The sequence below is a fragment of the Halichoerus grypus genome, chromosome 3 (assembly GCF_964656455.1).
Source record: "Halichoerus grypus chromosome 3, mHalGry1.hap1.1, whole genome shotgun sequence".
Lineage (NCBI taxonomy): Eukaryota > Metazoa > Chordata > Mammalia > Carnivora > Phocidae > Halichoerus > Halichoerus grypus.
Genome location: NC_135714.1, coordinates 3,993,125 through 4,013,098, shown reverse-complemented (window position 1 = coordinate 4,013,098; position 19,974 = coordinate 3,993,125). Strand labels below are relative to the sequence as shown.

The window sequence follows — 19,974 nt, the reverse complement described above, 5'->3', positions numbered from 1 at the left end:
TGCCTGTTTTGTTTGCTGTGGCCTCCTCGGTGCCTGGGACAGGGCTGGTAGATGAGAAGAGCATGACGGTAGCCTGAGGTCTGGAAGGGTGAGTGTGAGTCCCCCAGCTGGAAGGTGGGCATGAGCAGAGGGCCTGGGGCCGGGAAGCATGTGCGTTCAGGGAGCAGAGAGGGAAGGGTCTGGGTGGATGAGGGACTGAGGATGCAGAGCATGATGGGCTCTGCGTGCTTATGGATGGGTCAAGACCTTCCCCAGAGGCAACACGGAGGTCTCTGGGGTATTAAGCACATGGAAAGCGCGTGTGCACGCATGCGTGAGCAGGTGCGTGCCTGAGGACTCTCGGAGGGGGCTGGGGCAGGGCAGGTGCCTTAATGATTTACCAGTGCATCTCTGCTACCTTTTATTAACCATTAAGCACCGTTTCTTATCTCCAGTGAAGTCCACTTGAAAAGACTCTGCGCATTACCAGGAGATAATATTAAAAGCCTGCGGTGAGTTGCTCTGGCCGAGGAGAGGCAGGACGCCAGCAATAAAAAGAGGTGCAGTCTTTGTCGGGGTGTTTGTAACAATTTCAGATACCGTATTTCATCCCACCGAAACTCTCTTAGATGCGCTCCACGTGGCATCATTATTTTATTCACCGTGGAGGAATGTCATTGATTATAAGCCATATTCCAGTTTCAAAGATGTTAACCTGTGAACGAAAATGGCTGGTGTTAGAATCCGTGAAATACGGTAATAATGGAATATACAGACATCTGGGCTAGCACACCAGCTTCTTTTCGTAAATGCAGTCAAATATATGTTCTGGAGAACCGAACGAAACAAGCTAGGACGTGCCATAAATCACTCGGCACGTGTGTGCAAGCAGGCTTCCTCGGAGGTGAAACCTTCCGGCACATTCCAGAGAGCCGGCCTGGGAAGTGTCTCCCGGGGAGGAGCTGGGCAGCCCACCAGTGTGCAGTGGGGCTCGGGGGTTTCCAGGGGATGGGCAATTTAAGACCCGGTGATACAGCCTGTGATAATCGTGGTCAGATCCTGTGCTTCGGGGCATAAGCCAAACTCCCCGGGAGGCGGGAAGGAATGTTTGTTCAATAGAAGCCTGCAGAAGTTTCCAGAGCTGTTCTGCTCCACCTTCCCCCGCCGGCCCAGGCTCTCCAGGGTGGCAGAGTGCAGACGTGGAGGGATGCCACGTGGAGCAGAGCCACGGGTGGGAGGCTACGGGCTCCCATCCAGGGATGCGGGACTCGCTGTGTTCCCAGTGTGTCCTAATTGGCTTTTAGGATCTGAGCTTTCGGAGGCGGAGAGAGGACTTGATTCAAATGGCATCTGGCTAGGAGCTTCCCGTGTCCTCTCCTGATATCCCTTTGGACTATTTAGGAAGACATACATGGATGAGGATGCACAGCCGTGGGAACAGAATAACCAACAATACGGAGATCAGGAGTCGTGGCCTCTCGGCAAAAGGCTGGTAGGTGGATGGAGGGATGCAGGCCCAGCGCCCTTCGCCTGTGTGAGCACGCAGGAAGCACGGTTCCTTTTCTGCCCTGCCCCTCTCCCACCTCAGCGACCCACATCGAAACCCAGCTGAACACCCCGTCCGTGCGCATCTGGATTTGGTTCCCCCAGAAACACCCTGAGACAAGGATTGGAGCGCATGTCGTTTGCGGGAAGGAGGAGCGGGGGGAGGGCTGGGCCTGCAGCATGCACTGCCCAGCTGGGCCCCCTGTGGGCACCTGGGGCTCAGGCCCTCTGGGGACCCTGGGGGATGGTGTAGAACACGCATCAGAGGCCTCCGGTGTGGCCAGGAAGCAGCCTGCAGCGTGTGGGGTGATGCGGGGGGACCCCGGCGGGACACCTCGGGCTCCGACCTTGGTCTGTGCGTCTGTCCCAGGAGGCGTGTGGATGCACAAACCGCGGCAAGCATGAAGTTGGGCTGATGCATGATGCACATCCCAGTCTGCTCACACTCCGATAACTGATGGAGACACGGAGTCCCCACCCTGGCTGCCTGGCCTCCCCCCTTCCCCGTCCGTGAATTGGGAAGATTACTTGCAATATTGACCTTGACTCTGCTCTATGAGGCACAGGGGGCTTCCTGTCCATGGTGGGGGCAGCACGTGTGGAAAGGGGGGTGCTAGCCCCTCAAAGATTCCCCGCTGGCCTCCCATGGGAGGATCTTTCAGGGTTTCCTTCATGGGCTGGGCAGGCAAAGGGTTAAGAATGTGGACATCTCGGGGGGGGGGGGGGGACCTGACTGTGTCCTTTGGAAACTGTGGGACGCTGAGCACGGTCCCAGCCCTTCAGAGCCTCAGTGCCCTGTCCGTGGAAGGAGCTCTGGTACAGTGCCACCTTCCCAGGTTGCTGCGGAAGGTTGGAGGTGTCCAGGGTCCCTGGGCGCTTGGTCACACGTGGGCTCGGTGCCTGGGCAGGGGAGCGGAGGGAGCGCTCTGGTCTACACTGCTCACAGGCCTGGACAAGCACAGACCTCTCCCAGGCAGAGCAGGGCTCCTGCAGCCACCCCGGGGCTTCATGTCCTACCCTCCACGTTTCCAATGAAAGTCAGTCTTCCTCCGCTGCCCGTGGCCTGGTTTTATTAACTGGACAGTCTTCCCTCCTGTGACCTTTCACCCCCTTCCCTCCCTTCCTGGCGTCTAGTTTCTGCCCAGTTGGCCTTAAAACAGCTTCGTGCCTTGGTGTCCTTCCCGTGGGCCGTGGCTGTGAAGAGCGCCCTCCAGAGGGCCTGGGTTTGCATTGTTGGAATTAAGCTGTGCTTCACTTACCTGTCGTGGGGGAGGGCGAGTGTGTTTGTTACTCATTCGTTCATTCTAGAACCTTGTATGCGAGCTCCCCGTGGCTCTGCTGGGGCACAGACCTGCGGTCTGAGGGGCGAGAGGGGCCAGGCCGGCACCACTCAAGGCCCCGCGTGCGGCCTCCCCTCTAAACCTAAGGGCAGCCCTCCTGGAACCAATGCTTTTTCTTTTTTTTTAAATGATTTTTGATGAGAATCTTTCCAAAATGTCTCCTACAGTTTTCTGGGAGTAATGGGGCAGCTTTGTCGGTTGCCAAGTACGTCCTGCTTCTCCCACCAGGTTGAATCCAGTTTCCTCGTCAGGAGAGCGGGATCGGGGTCTCTGTCTGTGGGCCGCTGTGAGCGTTAGGTGCGCAGTGTAGCCGGGCGCCCAGCAGGTGCCCCAGAAACAAATCACAGCGCGTAGGATCCTTGTGTTTCTCGGTGGCTCAGGGTCGCTAAGATGAGCAGGAGGTTGGTCACGATAGCGGGTTCTGCAGACGGCTCAGATCGAAGGGCGCTTTCGGGTCAGATGTATCCAAATAAAGGCGAACGACGAATTCCTCAGCAGTCATTTATCAGAAAGCTAGTGTGTGGGAGGCACAGTGCTGGGCACGGATGGTGCTGATTCACGGGTCTCTGCTCTGTGATGCTCTCAGGGTGACTGGCCCGGGGACAGAGGCTCCTTTACAAATGGTCTAGAAACCTGGACTGCCAAACTTACAAGTGTTGCGAGCCAACTGGGAGTAACTAGGCTTGGAGGGAGGGACTGAAGGGTTCTCCCCCAGCTTCGGGGGCGAATGTTGTGGCATCTCCTTGACAACACTGGGCTCCTCTCCAGGTCCGACTGCCCTGTCCTGTTTATTCACTCGCTCACTCATCGTCAGACCTGCATCGAGCTCCCCAATACAAGAATGCACGAGCAAGAGCCTCCAAACAGGTGCACAAACCACGGTTTGGAGAGTGTGAGGTGGCGGCCTGAAAGCCTCTGCTTAGGGAGGGAGTTACCTCTGCTCCTTCCGCACAGCCGAGGGAGCTTCTGCCAGTGAGTGAGCCGTGAGCTGAGCTGTGACCTTTCCCAGCTTCCTTCCAGAGGCAAGTCCCACTGGGCCAGGCCGGTGGAGAATTTTCCACAGTGTGGCTGAGCTGTCTGGGGCGCTAGATGGTCTGCTGCTGCCCTCCCTGGCTTCCAGGTGCAGGAGTTCGGCCCTGGGGTGTGGGAGGCCTGGGTTCTCTCGCGGGCTGCCCCTGCCGGGGGACGCGGGGGAGGGTGAGCCCCTAGGTCGGCTCAGACCAAGAGTCCCCCCCAACCCACTGGGAGGGGCTTTATGTTCTGTCTGTCTGTCACACTTGGTTCCCCGGACCAGTCGCTTCTGACTCCCTGCGTTTACTCAAAGCTGTCTGCTCCCCGCCAGCCCCTCGGCCCTCATGTGGATGAGGCCTTCTTTCCTGCGAGGCCCCGGACACACATCTGGGACTCAGGTGAGCCTGGTCCTCACCCATGGAACTTACTCTGTACCCGGGGAGCTTCCTAAAACCACTTCCCTGCTTGGAACCTTCCAGCCCGCTGACTTCCAGATGGAGTCGGGGCTCCTGAAGGCGGCTGAGAATCAGGTGCGCCAAAGCTCATACCTGTATCCACCTGCCCTCCGGGACTTTCCCTCGGGCCCCGCCGGCAGAGAAGAGCTCCTCTTCACTGAGCTACATCAACGTCACTAAGCGTTGACGGCTGTGGATGCTTGTGATTTTTTATGACAACTCTGGGGGGAGACTGAGGCACGGAGTGGTGAAATAACCTGCTACAGACCATCCAGCCTGTTAGTGGTGGGGCGGGGATTGGAAGGGAAGCCGCGTCCCCCGGGCAGGCTGGGGCGACCGCCGCCTGTTACCTGCTTTGGGCCTTGGTGAAACCCCTGCTTTCTGTTAGCAGCTCCGGCCTGGACCCGGCTCAGCGGGCGTCTCTTTGTGGAGGTTTTCTGTGTCCTGTGAGGCCCGGCTGTGTGTAAGGTGGGTGGGGGCAGGTGGAGACCTTCCTTTGCTTCCAAAAGCTCAGCTTCACTTTGGCTGCCAGGAGACAGGAGGTGGGACGGGGGCCTCGGGGAGGGAGGTAGAGGCAGAGAAGGGCGCGAGGGGGCCCATGCTCTTACACACGGACATTCTGTGCCGGAGAAGCAGCTCGAAAGCCAGAGGTTTCTGGGCCCCCAGGGCTGAACGTGCTCACCATCGTCCCCCCAGGGCAGCGGGCACAGCCCCACCTGCCGGATAGACAGATTTTACATGAAGAAGGTGAGCAAAACCACCCTCAAAGGTCACCAGGCATCCCAGGACAATGGGGAGCTTCAAGGACCGGAAATGCCCTTTGCGTTTCGGAATTTCTGGGGTGCACCCAGGCCTCGTTAACTGCCCGTGGAAACGTGATTTGCTTGAAGGTTGGAGGGAGAGGTCGTTAGATTGAATCTAGAGCCCTGAGTCGCTGCCTGTGGTCTGGACCCTGCTCCCTCCAGCTCCTGGCTCAGAGCTTCTGGAATTAAAATCGCCCCCTCCACCGCTCCCCACCAGGCAGGCCCACCGTCCACCCCGGGTGCTGGGCCTGGCCGCACACCCACTCGGGTCCCCGCCTGCCAGCCACTCTCCTGATGCCCTCAGCCTCCTGGCACCAGTAAATAAATCCTGTCCTGGGGGAGTTTGTTCTCTGAGATTCCTTTCTTTGTGGAATTTTCCTCTTTGGTCTGGTGTGCTCTCCTTAAGAATCTGACAGGCCTGTCTGAGCCCCCACCCCGCCCATAGGTTCCAGCACCCATCCGTTTCAGGGGTGAGGACACCTGAGGCCAGGGGACTGACTTAAACAGCTTTGCCCAAGGTCACCAGGAAGCAAGCGTTCAGGGCAGGGCATGACCACAGGCAGCCTGACCTGTGGTGTCCAACAGCTGCTCTGGAAACTTCCCTGAACTTAAGAAGCACTCTGCAAGCCTACCTTCATGGCCTGGGTCACATTCATTCTCACTGTGGCCTCTGGGCTGGCCATATAGCCCCATTTCACAGGTGGGAAGACCGAGGCTCGCTCTGGGTGGCTCACCTCGAAGGTGGCAGGTGGCCTTGTCCAGTGCACAGCCCTGCTCTGTCCCCTGCGGACTTAGGGTCCTCACGTCCTCGGCCCCCTGGCCGAGGCACTGACTATCCACGTGGTGACTCCACGGAGCCTCTCGGTGGGGGATTGCGGCCTCCCTGGCTCCTGGGGGAGGTGCAGACGTGTCATCCTCTGGGTCAGTGTGCAACTGCACGCCCGTCCCTGGCCGCCCAGCAGCCTTGTGGTGGTTCCTCTGGGCCCCGCGCTCCCTGCCTGTGCACGGGGCTCCGGCCAGATGTGGGCTAAGAGCCTCCAGCTCTGAAGGTCCGGAGCGGGGCCGTGCAAGGCAGCGCCCTACCCGCTGGATCCACCGTGTGCAAACGCAGGAGCCACCGCCCAGGGAGGTTCAGCAATTCGCCGAAGGCTGTGCAGAAACGGTGGAGCCGGCTCCCACCCGGACGCTGTGGGCCAGGGCTCTGCTGGGTGCAGGTCGCCTTCACCCGCATCCCCGGGCCACCCCCGCAGCCGCCCTCCCTCCCCGGGGCGACCTGGAGTCTGAGAGCTTTGCCGATAGCGGTATTTATCGGGTGGGGCGTTAATTCCCCGGACGTGGCGCGGGGCCTTCATAATCATCAGCTTCTCGGGCAGCACGCTGGTGTTGCATCTATTTTTAGAGGGCGAGGGGGGTGGGGGACAGGACTGTAGCCATGCCCCGAGGCAGCTGTGCGCAGGGCTGGCGATTTCCGAGCGGCGCCAACCACCCGGCGTCCGTCGAGCCCTCCCTTCCTGCGGGTCTCGTCTGTCTGTTGGATAATGTTTTAAACAGGGCGAGGTGCTGGTTTCCTGATGTTAGAGGTTCCAGAATACATCTGTTTCATAGATCCAGGGACGCTCCCCTGCCTTCCACAACAGGCAGCATTGATGTCTCAGCCGGTGGGCCGCACTTGCGTTTCTGGGGCAGCTCTCCTCACCAGGGATGGGGGGGGGCGGCGGTAAAGCACAGAGAGCAGCCTGGCGTTTGCTCTGCCACCAAAGGCTTCTTCTTTTCAAACAAAATAGATCAGTCAGAATGCCGTTGCTGAGAAAGGACACCCCTCTAGTCAGCTTACGAGAAAGGGGATCTAATGGGAATTACCTGCTCTCAAGATCCGCAGAAAGGCTTGAATAGCAGCCTGAAGCTTGGATCTCCAAGGTGAAGCTTCTAGAAAACCCCCAGAGCTGGCTGGGGGCGAGCCGCTTGCCTGGGCCACGAGCAGGAAGCCAGCAGGTGGCCAGTCCCCGTCTGCGAGCCACCCTTGCTGGCCACCACCAAGCCCTGCGAAATAGTGGCCTCCCACATGCCATGTCGCTCCCCACCTCACTCAGTTCTAAAGGTGGCTCTGAGCTTCCTAGCGGCTGGAATGAAGAGGGAAAGTTGAACAGATGCAAACAGGCCTGCTGCTCAGGGGAGCTTCCCTGACCCGAATGCTGACATCAGTGGCCGATATGGACATCATAATCTCTCAGCCAGCACAACGCTCGGTTCATTCAGCTCTTGCCTGGAACAGCTTACATGCAATTTGGTGGCTTAATCCCCAAACCCACTTCACCAGGGTGGCTCTGCCCCAAACCAGGACAGCTGTTCAAGGGCACCGTTCTCTGCATTGTCGAGGGGTGAGGAGGCATTCCTCGTGTCACAGGGAGACACGTGGAGGGGAGGGCAGGAGGGATGCTGAGGGAGCCCACATCTGTGGATACAGACCTGCTGCATTTGGAGACACAGATGAAGGGAGCGTTGTGCGTGCTCAAAACCCTTAGTGGGTAACATGTGTATTCACGGTTAATAGGACAAACTCAAAAATTTGGTTTAAAAATCTATCTCTGGGTCCCTGTCCCCCCCGCCCCGATTAGTCCACCGTGTTGCATCTTTGCAACCCCCAGCTCCCGTGTGGAATCACCGTGGTGACATCTGCAATGCCCAGCAGTCCTTAACCTGTGCATCTCAGGCCTTTGTTTCCGAAAACAGGCTGGACCAGGTCTGCCACAGCCGCTGACCCCTTCAGAACACTGACGTGCTGTGAGGTTGCGGGTCTGGAATTCAGGCCTCTTGCCTCTGTTTTGGGTGGTGTCTCTGTCACTCATTTTCCCTAAGTGCAAACCGGGCAAAACTCAGGTAAAGGAGTAGACGGGGCTCTGGCCATGCCCTCTGCAGCTGCGTGGTCTTGGGCAACCACAGGAATATAGGGGTTCGCCTTGCCCAAGGACATTTTCTCCAATTTCTGCCCCTTTAGGAAGCGGGCCTGTGACCCTGGGCTCTCAGGTGGTGAGAACGCGTCCTTCAAAATGACCGCATTCCCCGGAGGCGAGCCCTGCGGGCACCAGAGCCGGCCTTTGGAAAATTCCAGGGCTCTGGACCTGTGGTTGGCATTCAGGGTGGATCTGAAAGAGTGACTTTTTTCTTAAACTGTGTCCGGGTGAACATCTGGGGACCCCTTCTCCTTCACTTCTTAGAGCAGGCTAACACCCTCTTCCCTTCACGGTCATGGTCTCTCTTGTCCTCCGGGCAGGTCATCCCGGGATGGCCGGTGTCGGGCGCGGTCCTGTGAGCTGGTTTGATATGGCAGCGCTTGAGGAAGCATTTTGGAGTGTTGGGGGCAGGTGCTATGATCCAGTCCCACCTGATGAAGTTACCCGCTCGATGCCTCAGTTTCCCCTTCTGGGAAACACAGAGATGACGGGTAGTGACGGCGCGCCGTGGCGGCGAGCAATCAATGATTTAACCCAAACACAGCGCTCAGCCCCGGGTCTGGTGCGTGCACCGGGCGTCGTCAATTAATTAACCTCTGACCAACTAACAGAGGCCCTTTCTCTCTCAGAGAGCCCGGTGCAAGGGCCTGATTAATTCCGTGCAAGCAGGACGGCCCGCCAGGCCGCAGATGGCAATCACCCATCGCAGCGGGCCCCGTCTGGAGTCCCTCCGACCTGGGACACGGCCCTGGACAGGGGACACGTGGTAGCACCCGGCGCAGGACGACGGGAGGCCTGCGGCGTTCTCTGCGCTGCACAGAACGATTTTCCCTTGTCAGTCAGGCTGATGGAATCGGAGCGTGGGGGTCACGCTCGTGACAGCCTGCGCCCTGTGCTTGAGATGGGACTGCTGTTTTGGCGAGAAATCATTGTGTTTTCGGGCGGAGGGGGGCCGCCTGTCTTCGCTTGTCAGCCGGGCGCTGGTGACATGTTTGCAAACCTCTCTGATTTCTTTGTAGCTCCGAGTTTGGGGCTTGGGCGTCGTCTGAACAGGAGGGTCTGAATCCAGCAGCTGCCCCCCTGCAGGGAGCGTCGTGCCTCTCCCTTGCCCCGTCCTTCTTCCCCTCAGCCTCCGAGCACAAGGGCCTTCTCCGGGCCCTCGGCCTTCAGGCGGGTGGCTCCTGAGTCTGGTGGTCTTACTCTCCTTCTAGAGCCAGAGAAACACCCCCCTCCCTTCTGCAGACCCACTGTCGCACACGCCCAGAGAACTTGGAGCCCCCACCAAGCCACCTGCGTGGGCGGCGGGGTGGCCCGGCCTCTGTGACTGTGACGGCAGCCTGCGGGGCTCTGCTGAGTTATTGTGCTGGGAATGATCGTGTGGGATCCTCCCCCCTCCCCTCCCTCCTCGCGCCCCTCTCTGCTGCCCCGCACCCTCACACATGCTCCTCAGGTGGTCTCAGGTTGCCGTGCCATCTGCTGTTGGGAGCTGGGACAAGTGGTTCCTTCTTACCCATTTACCTGCCAGAGATCAAGGCAGGGGAACCCCATCCTCGAAGACCCGCTACTTCGGGGCCGGCACCCCGACCCCTGCTGGCGCCTCCTTGCCCGGAACAGGGACATCCGCCGTGTCCAGGGGCTCCTGTCAGGAGGGGGACCCGACCAGCCCCTCCTTTGCTTCACACTTGCTCTCATCAGAGTCTGGTTTCACTGCTCGGTCCCCCACGTCACTCAGCCCCCCGGCCCTTCATGGCGCCGTGCCCAGGCCAGGGGAGGGGGGGATGGCCCACAGGTGGAGGGCCATGTGATCACCGCAGGTTGCTGCCACCTCCGTCTCTGGCCTGGACTGGGGGGGGGGGCCTCTGACTCCCAGTCATGTTTAAATACCAACATATAGTGATTCAGGCCCTCTCTGGAGGGCCTAGAGGTTTGCCAGCACTGTGGACATGTTTATGAAACCATCTCCCCCTCCTCCCCTTTAAAAAGTAGATCCTAACTCTGATACTGGGGGGAACATATCAAAGTTTGGATGCATAAGCCCATATAAAATGCCTTGTTAACTCTGAATGCAAAGAGCTGGGGACCACAGGGTGTAAGTTAACGCAGTTTGTGGCATTGGATTGTTGGCACCGTCTGCCGTTTTGACTTCATGAGGATGTGGCTTTGTGTCCCAGGGATCACCAAGGCGGCCCCAGCGTGTGAAGCCTTCTCAGCGCCTCCGCTAATTGCGAGGCAAGCCCGGGTGCGAGCTGGCGGTTAAGGGCAGCGGTGCCGGTCTGTGGGTGGTGCTCGTTACGTCGGTGGCTTAGCCCCCCCGGGTCGGAGGCGTTTTGGTCCCCAGGATACAGATGAGGAAACTAGGCAGAGAGAGGTGAGTCACTGTCCCTGGCAGGCTCCCCCAGGGGCGGGTGGTGGTTTGGGATCACACCCAGGTGGGTCTGCACTGAGCGATGAATGACACAAGGTCCTTGCCTCTGGGATCTTTGTACTCTGGTGGGGGAGACGGGTGACAGGCAGGAACACGTACGGTGTGATGTAAGGCAGCTGTGGGTTATGAGGTTTCTGAGTGCAAGGCGTCCGCTTGCCTGCCGGGAGCGGCTCAGGAAGGAAGCGAGCGGAGCGAGGAGGTGGACATGGGAGTGGAGACGGTTCACGGGGAGCGGAGGGTGGGTGTGAGCTAGACAGTGTGAAGGGGAAGAGCACAGTGTGAGGTCCGGTGATCCCGCAGTTGGGGCCCAGCCCCATCTCACACTCGCTGTGTGATCTTGAGCAATGTCCTCCACCTCCCTGAGTCTCGGTCTCCACCCCCGCCCCGTGGGGTGGCTGTGTTTCCAGGAGGAAAGCGATGTTCAGCACCGTGTCTGCACGTAGTAGGGGCTCAACAGAGCGTAGCCGTTCACTGGGTGCAAACTCTGATTTCTCATCGGATGGACTTGGGGCCAAGCTCGAGGTTATCACCTGGTGGAAGGATGGCCATCGTTTTATCTAGTGGCAGGGCGGTAGGGACAGTTTTTGACACGGAAGTCTTCAGAGCTGGAAGGCCTGAAGGGGTGGTGTTTTCTGAAGCCCGAATCTGAGGTCCGGAGAGTGCCACGCCTTGTGAGATCACACAGTATATTCGTGCCAGCCGTGGTTTTGGAGCCTAGGTACTCTCGTTCCCAGCTGTGTGGGTTTCCGAGGCTGTTGTGACAAATTATCACAAACTGGGTGGCTTAAAACAACAAAAAATGTATTCTTGCACCGTCCTGGAGGCCAGAATCCAAAATCGAGGTGTGGGCAGGGCTGCCCACCCTCCGGAGGCTGCCGGGGAGCTCCTTCCCGCCTCTTCCAGCTCCTGGGGCTCCAGGTGCTTCTGGGCCTGTGGCCACGTCCCTCCATCTGTCCTCTCTCTCCTCCTCTGTGTGTCTCTTATCATCAGGTTTAGGGCCCCCCTGGAAAAGCCAGGACAGTCTCACCTCGGGATCCTTAACTCACATGTGAACATCTGCAAAGACTTTTTTTGTCTAGCTAAGGTCACGTGGCAGGCCCTGGGTGCTGGACATGGACACCTCTTTTGGGGGCCACCGTTGAGCCACCACACCAGCACTCCATCTCACACGCCCTGCAGGGGCTCCATGGAGGGCCTGGCCGGAGGAGGGGCTGGTTTCCAGGGAGCCCTCCCTGCCTTCCTGGTGCTCTGTGTGTGCTTTGCCAGCAGCCCTCCGAATCCCGACAGCTGGCCAAGCTGGGAGAGGGGGTGAAGCCGCTGAGGCCAGGAGGGGTGCCCGGTGGGGGGCTGGTGGGGTGGGGGCATCACCAGGGGCCTCCATCCTTCCTTCCTCATGGGAGGCCAGGCCTCCAGCACAGCCTTCCAGAGTCAAATCCCTTTTTCTTTCGGTCTGGTTCAGACCGCCGAGTCCCAAGGGAGCTAGGAGCACGTGGGCCACTGGTTGTGAAAGCAAAGCTGAGAGTAAATTAAAGATTCTCCCGCTGCGGCGGCGAATTTCTCAGATGTGTGGCGCAGCCCCGATTTAGGAGCCTGGGTGGTGTGGGTGGCACTCCCAGGACCCAAAGCTGGGGGTCCTGGTGCCGGGACAGGCCCCACCATTCATGGTCCCCATGAGCAGGTGCCCTTTTCTGTGCCCCGCTGAGAGCCAGCTGCCCCTCCAGCTGTCCCGGTCCATCCTCCTGGCTCCCCTCCTGGGGTGGGGGGGGTCTTACTGTCTATCCATCCTCACTGCCCCTCCCCCAGCAGATGAGCCTGTAAACAGTTTCCTGGTGTGACCAGCTGGGTCACTCGGACCCTCGGTCTTCTCTATGCAGAGGGGTGGCAGAACCAGCCTGTGCCAGAGGCTGGGACTGGCCAGGAAAGGGGAGGCCTGCAGGGAACAGAGAAGAAGGGGGTGCAGGAGAAAAGATAGGTCCTGGAGAACAACCCAAGAGGTCTGAGGTGTGAGCTGGGCTGTCTGCCCGGGTGGGTTTCTTTCTTCTTCCCAAGGTGCTGCTCGTCCAGGCTGGGCAGAAGGTGGCAGGCTGGCCTGGCCTGGAGCTGTTTGGTGCATGGCCGACCCCTGGACCCAGGCCAGCGCCCACATTCTACTGGGGGAGGACTCAGGCCCAGAGAGGGGCTTGCTCACGGGCGCACAGCTCCCAGAGTTGGGACTGAGTCTCTTGCCTTCTGGCCTGGCACATGTTCACGGGCCTCAGCTGACCAGAGCAGAGCAGGCCTGGGCAGAGCAGGGGATCACTGAGGCAGCATGGGAGGGGCTTGGGTCCCAGACCACAGACCCTGGGCCTTATTGGCATCAGGAGCCGTGGAAGGCTGTGAGGGCAGAATGCTATGAATGAGTTTTGGGAAGGTGAACTTGGCTGCTGGAAACAGGGACTGACTGAGGAGAGACTGGTCCAGGGGGGCCCAGGGAGAGGATTTGGGGGCCTCAGGCTGAGCCCTCCTTGCTTGAGGCTGCTGTGGCTCAGCCTGGGAGCCACCTCTTCCAGGAAGCCTTCCCTTCCCTCCTCTGGGTCTTCGGCTGTCTGTGCTGCCCTGGGTCTCAGCGTGGACTTTATCTGCACACTCCCTGAGGGCAGGAATTGGAATCTTCTTGGTGGGTCTCATGCTTTGCCCAGAGGTGGGCACAAAATCTCCTTAATGACTGACAACCTAGAAGAAGGGAAAATTCCAGATGAGAAGGACCAAGGACCCACTGAGGAAGAAGAACAGGTTCTAGATGTGAGACCCCAGGCTGGGGCGGGGTGAACCTCAGGCCTCTGGTTGATCCGATCCCCTGGCCGGGGTGGGGAGCTGAACCCCTACCTACCTTTCCAGATACTTCTCTTGGTGACCTCCTCAGTGGGTTCTTGGCCAGCATTCACTCCCCGAAAGGGAAAAGTCAGGCATGGAAACCGTTTCCTGGCTGGAAGATAGTGCTCAGGAGGTGGGGGGCTGGGGGCGCACTGTCCTTGGATGGGCCGGGAGATAGGAGCCTCTTCTCCTCCAGGTTGTCCTTCTGCTGTGAAAACACTTGGATTTAGCAAGCACGGGCCGCTTTCCGCCAGCCTCCGGAGAGAAAGTCTAACTTTACAGGTGTAGAGTTCATCCAATAGATTATTTCTCTCTCTTTTTTTTTTTTTTAAGAAAGATACTACAGTACTAGTATTGACTGTCTTTAATTTGACACTTGACTGAGAGGGGACAAAAAATGGCTTCTCAGGAATTCAGGAGTATCGATCTGGTGTTGCAGTTTGAGGCTGGTTTGTGGTCTTCCTGTCTCAGGGAATAAAAGAGTGAGGGACACAGTAGATTTATTTAAGGTGGTTTTCCCCGTGAAGCTAAGGCCACTTCTTCCACTGTTTTTAAAAACGGTTTCTTGTTTGGAGGAAAGTATTTAAACGGGCCGTGTGAAGGCCCGACCAGCTCCTGCTTCCGAGCCTCTCCTGACGGCTTTGTTCGGCGGCTCTGGACGTGTGGGAGGAGGAGAGGAGGCTGTTGGCTCGCTGATCCGGCTCAGGGAAGCAGGGGGCCTTTATGAAAACCAATTCATGCCATTCGGCTCCGTCTGATGATTTCAGACAGCGGTCCCTGGGGTTCTGATGTGGTGCTTAAAAATTCAGAAGAGCAGTATATTAATTAACGAGTTAATCCGCGGAAAAGCTCGATGAATCAGCCAGAATCGTCACCCACGTTCTCAGGATGAGCACCTGAAGGAAAAGGCCGCTGGACCGTGAGAACTTGAACCTTCTACTGCAGGCCCGGGGGGCACCCCCTCCACGGTGAGCGGGGGTCTGTCCCCATTGTCCCTCACGGTTGCCCCTCACCCGAGACACTGCTTTTGTCCTGGAGGCAGAGGGCCTGGGGCCGGGGGACCGAGCAGCACAGGTTGGTGGCTGATTTATGACAGTCTGGGGGCCAGAAGTCCAAGATCCAGGTGCCGGCCGGCCCTGCGGCTGCTGGGGGCCCTCTTCCTGATTTGCGGACGAACCCCTTGCTGTGTCCTCTCGCAGCAGATGGCCATCTCTCTCTTCTTATGTGGACGGACCTGCTGGTTCAGGGCCAAACCCCACCGAGCTCTTTCGACCTTCCGACCTCATACAGTCACACAGGGGGGTAGGGCTTCCCCATGTGAATTTTGGGGAGACACAGTTCAGTCTGTAACAGAGTTGTTAGCATGGGCCCTTCTTGTTCCATGTAGCTGCTGCCCAGCCAACTGCCGCCTCCTCCAGGAAGGCTTCCGTTTTCCTCCTGCGGGTTTTCAGAGCACCCTGTGAGAGGTGTGGACCCACTGAGGAAGAAGAACAGGTTCTAGATGTGAGACCCCAGGCTGGGGCGGGGTGAACCTCAGGCCTCAGGTCTTTGGGTCATGGACAATTAGACTTTTGCCCTCTTGGGCTTGGTACTCAGGTTAGACTTTGAGGGGTTAACGATGGGAAAACACCATCCGTCCAGTGTGGGAGACCAACCAGTGTCTTCCATCCAGAGCACCGCTGGCAATCTGGGGATTATTTCTGGAGATTTGGGTGGCTTCAGGATTGGCAATCAAGCTAATCTGATTCTGTGATTCTCTGGGCACCTGTGACGTTCCAGCCCTTCTAGCCTTCGCTGAGGCCGGTCTCCGCCTGGAATGTGCTTTTTTCCCTCTCTTTGGCCTCTCCTTGGGATTCGGCCTGGTGTTTCCTCCTCTAGGAAGCCTTCCAGGTGTGCGGCTCGGAGCCCACCTCGCTGTCCTCAGTGCCTTGCAGACGGGGCCTGGCCCTCATCCCCATTGTTGCTCAGCGCCTACCACTGAGGGGTGCTCAGTAAATATTTGTCGATGGGTTGAAGCCTGCCCCCCACCCTTGGAACAGTGCCCGACAACTAGTGGGTGCTCAATAAATGTTTGATGAATTGAATTCCTTGAAGTCAGCAACGCAGATTAGCAGCAACTGCCAAAGAGACTGAGCTGCAGTTAATAAAGCCCTCCCAGACCTGGGACATTAGTAAAATATCACAATTTATGTAAAGCTTTTCATTATAACTCTGCGGGGAGTTTCCTCCAGGATTAGCATTTTTCTGACTCTCTTATCAGCAGCACTTCAAGGATAAAAGCCGGGAGCTGCAGAAGGCAGGCACAGAGCACAAACACAGCCTACTTGTACATCCCGGGTAGAGATGGAGGTCGGCGCACGGCCGTCCTCCCGAGATGCCGGGCCTGCCCGGCTCCTGCTTGCACAGGACCTCAGTGAACACATTCCTCATTGCCACGGTCGCTGGGAGCCGCCCTGATTGCCACGGGGAGGGGACGAGAGCCCCCTTCCACTTGCCAGGAGAACAGCCATCGGAGTTGGCCCCTGGCGCTCCTGGGAGCGTGGGGGAGGGCAGGGCACGGGGGTGGGGGAGGGTGGCTCTCGCTGGGGCGGCTGCTGGCTCACCCCCAGGGTGGCAGGTCGTTACCCTGGGAGATGTGGATTTGGTGGGAATTACAGGGAAAGCCAGCCATCGTGGGGAGCAAGAGGAGACGGTCCACAGACCTGCCCCTGCAGGGCGTGAACTGCAAGTCTTACCCCCTCCTGCGACGGACAGTTTAAAAAAAGTCTCATTTTCTGCTGTCATCCTCATAATCGTAGACGCTCACTGGAGAAAAGCAGTCAAGTCCAGACTCTCATGAAGACGCAGGCGATTACCCTCTGGTCGCCGTTCACTGAGGCCACCCCTGTGGACATCTGAACATTTCCCTCCTTTCCAGACCTTTCTGTTTGGGGGTGTGGGATGGGGCATGTCACCTTTTCTGCCCAAGGAGTTTTGGCCCCAAACTTGGGCCAGACTTTTAGGTCATCGGGGCCCTTCTGACACGGGTGGTGGTGAGGGGCTGCGGCTGGCCCCCACCTGGCGGGCGGTGGCTGGGCTGGAGGACTCCACGCACGGAGCGCTCCTGGCCCGGGGCTTGGCTCACGGCTGTGGCAAACGTTGGTGGCTTCAGAGGCCTGCCGTCTGGGACCCAGCTCATTCCGTGCCGGCGCGGGGCCAGTGTGAAGAGCCTCTGCTCTGTCCAACTGGGAACCTTCTTCTTGTGAACCTGGATTCTACTCCAGAAGATGTCTGAGCTTATTCTAATACCTTGACTATCATCTCTTACACACCCGGGTGGTGGGGTAAGAGGGACACCGGGGGAGGACGGCCAGGCTTACCATGTGGCTTGAGGCGAGCCCCCCAAGCTCTCTGAGCCTCAGTTTCCCCATTTGTAAGGCAGAGATGATGGTCTCTCCCTGACAGCACCGTTGCGAGGGTTGAGCAGGGCCAGGCCTGCACAGCACAGAGCGGGGCACATGGCGGGCTCACAGCGAGGACCCGTCGGGGTTCGGCGGCTGTCGCTTTGTTATGTGTTGGGGCGTGGACGCTAGCTGCTCTCATAAACACCTCGCAGCGTGTTGACACAGTGACCACGTGGGTTGGGCAGTGACCGGTGACCTCTTCCGTCGCGTGGCTCCACCGTCCCGGAGCCTTCACCTCGGCTTTTGGACAGGAGGGAATGAGCACAGACGGTCACCTGGGACGCTCAGGGCTGTCAGCTGTCACCTCATCCAAAGGCCCCGATGTGCTACTTGCCGGGGTCGCACACCCCTCTTCACCTGCAGCCAAACCTTGGCTCCCATGGTTCACGTCTCACTGCCGGGGTATCTTTTTTCCTCTTCTCCACACCGACCTAGAGTCCTCCCTCATTCCCCGCCCCCCGTCTGTGTGACCTCTGACCCCACCCATCCCAGAGTCTGTCTCTGGACTCCTGTAGCCTGGGCCAGGGGCGAGGGGGGCAGAGGGGCCCGGGCTGGAGAGCAAGACTCGGTTTCCTCATCTGTACAACGGAGGCGTCGAGCAGCGCTCACCTCACGGGGTCGGTGGCTCTCCTCACTAAGACGTGTCCACGGCCGCCCGCTCGGCCGGCCCTCCTGCGCCTCCTCCCTGTGGCCACTGTTGTGATCCCAGCTCCTGGGGGCAGGGTGAGTCCTACCGGCCGCCTGGGGCCCCGGAGTGCCGCATGCGTGTGTGTAGACCTGTTAGCATCGTTGACGGGCACCTACAGCTGGGAGGCCCTTACGGGTCTACTGGCCCCACATGCCCCTGGGCCAGATGGGGAGGTTGAGGCCCGGGAAGGAAAAAGCCATGTGGAAAACCACGGTGACTCAGTGGGAAGGTGGAGGCTTGAGCCCAGGTCTGGGGACTCCCCAGCCTGTGTTCTTCCCGTGTTCTCATACATATGTGTGCATGCGTGTGTGAGTGTGCATTCATTTGCTCACTCATTCGTCCATTCACTGGCTCAGTGAGGGAAGGCTGCGGGCCGGCTCTGAGCCCAGGGGTACACCAACCATGGGCCCTACTGTAGAAGCACACAGGTACTGGGAGAGCATTTCACCTGGGGGCCAAGGACAGATCTCTGAGCAGAGATCCCAAGGACGGACAGGAGATGGCTAAATGAAGGTGGGAGGAGTGATCCAGGCCGAGGGGCAGCATGTGCAAAGGTCCTGGGGTGGGAACGAGCATGGGTGTGGAAAGCAGAGGCTCTGGAACACATCTGGGCAGGGCACATGCCCAGATGGGGCAGGAGAAGGGGCGGGCAGAGCACGAGGGCCACGTAGCCAGTGAGGGGGTTTTTGAGCAGAAACAGAGGACGCCAGGAGAGGGTTTAACAGCTGGATGGGCATACGATCAGCCTGGCTTTTTGTAAGACCCCTCTGGCTGCAAGGTGCAGGACCGGTAAAGTGGAAGCTCAGAGGAGGCTGGAGCCCTGGGTGGGAGGTGTCCGTGCTGTCCAGGCAGTGCCAGGGCCAGGACCACCTGGAGGCCGGGGGTCTGGAGCAGAGTCTTGGGGACTGGTGATGGACTGGAGCGCTGGGAGGGAGGAGGCTTCCAGAATAACTCCTACGTTTCTGGCTGGATGCTGGGTACACGGTGGTGCCTTTCCTGGGAGAAAAAAATTGTGTGGGGTTGAGGACCCGGGCTTCTAGGGATCCAGGCCGTGTTCCTTCTGGGCAGGGGAGCTGCCTCAGTATGAGCGAGAGTGCTGCGGGAGCCGAGTCCAGGAGGGCGTAGGGATGGGGTCAGGGCGGGTGTCCCCATGCCTGTCCCACGCCCTTGCGCATGACTCTCCCCAGAACCCGGAGAATGCCATGTTCAGTTCAGACTTTACAGCCCGGGGGCCAATGCGCTGGGAGGAAGGCCATGCGGGTTTTCTGAGGCCTTGTGTCCACAGAGGGACGAGCCACCCAACTTTAAGCGCCTGCGCAGGGTGGAGGAGAGTGGCAGGAGGCCGTGTGTGTGCGGATCGCGCTTGCCACCGTGCCTGTGGTCTGGGGAGCACCTGGACCCGGCCTTGAAGGGGAACCGGACCAGCCTTGCAGGCCCCTGACCCCGGCCCTCCCGCCTCCTGCAGCGACAAGCCGGCTGACTCCCTTCCTGACAGTAGGTGACCGAAGGCCGCCTCCCTCCAGCATTTCCTGTCACCCCAGCGCCTGGCTGACGAGCCCAGAGGGTCAGATGTGAGGCCACGGTGACAGTCTCACCGGGACAGGCTCGAGGGGGGACCCGTGTGTCTTCAGGATGCTCAGGAGAGAAAGTCCTGTTTGTTCGCAATTCTCCTTACTTTCTCTCTTAACATCCGGAGCAGCTAGTAAAAGGGAGAGGCCGGTGGGCTGCTAGCTGTGACAGGAGGTGCTGGGGACTCGGTCCCATCTCTCTGTGTCCAGCTGCGTCTGTGGGGCCGGCCAGCCTCGGGGAGGGCCGGGCGGGGGCCTGGGTTGGCGGTCTCCACTTCTTCCTGGTGCCGTCAAGGAAGACGAGGTCAGTGCCGGGCCCACGCTCGGCCGTGAAATTGGGCCACGTGCTGAATTTTTGTTTTCCAGAAGACACTTACTAATTAAAAAAGAAAAAGAGTGTGTGCTTATTGGGAAATACGTAGAAGCAGAAGGGAGGAGGATTGCCAAGGTGGGGGTGTGTGGTCGATCACCGTCCGGCCACCTTTGGTGAATTTCCCTTTCATCTTTTTTCTGTTTGGGAGTTTGTGGCCTTCTGCTCGACGGTTGAGGTTTTCCTCGCACATTTGAGCCTTGATGTATTTCTGACTTCCCTTTCTGTCGCGCACGGTCCCCTGTTGTCTCACAGCCCTGGTCCATACATACTGTTTTTAAGAGTGGCCTAAACTTCCACCGGGCGGATGTTCCAAAATTTATTCCACTGTTTCTTTGCAGTTGGTTATTTTCAGTTCTCCACAAGCCGTTTTTGGAATTTAGGATTCTTCCCTTAGGAGCAGAACCTCTCGTCAAGGGGGGGAATGTTTTTGGATCTGCGCAAAGCCGGCCTCTTGCTTCCAGGGGGCTCTGCTGGTGGGAGCAGGTGCCCTGAACGAGCCGCCGGAGGGGTCAGCGAGTGGCCCCCAGAAGGAAGGCCTTC

The 19,974-nt window shown here is 58.8% G+C and overlaps 1 protein-coding gene across 2 annotated transcripts in view; it reads left to right on the top strand.

The window, feature by feature from the left end:
- SORCS2 (sortilin related VPS10 domain containing receptor 2) overlaps positions 1-19,974 on the top strand; it is a 454,863-nt gene that overhangs the window by 61,571 nt on the left and 373,318 nt on the right. The window contains exon 1 of one of the 2 annotated variants that reach the window (XM_078068348.1): positions 1,348-1,471. The exons of the other annotated variant lie outside the window; for it this stretch is intronic. Coding sequence (XP_077924474.1) covers positions 1,391-1,471 — 81 coding nt within the window. The 5' untranslated portion in view covers positions 1,348-1,390. Of the gene's footprint in view, positions 1-1,347; positions 1,472-19,974 lie in introns of those variants that run through there. 2 annotated transcript variants of the gene reach the window in all.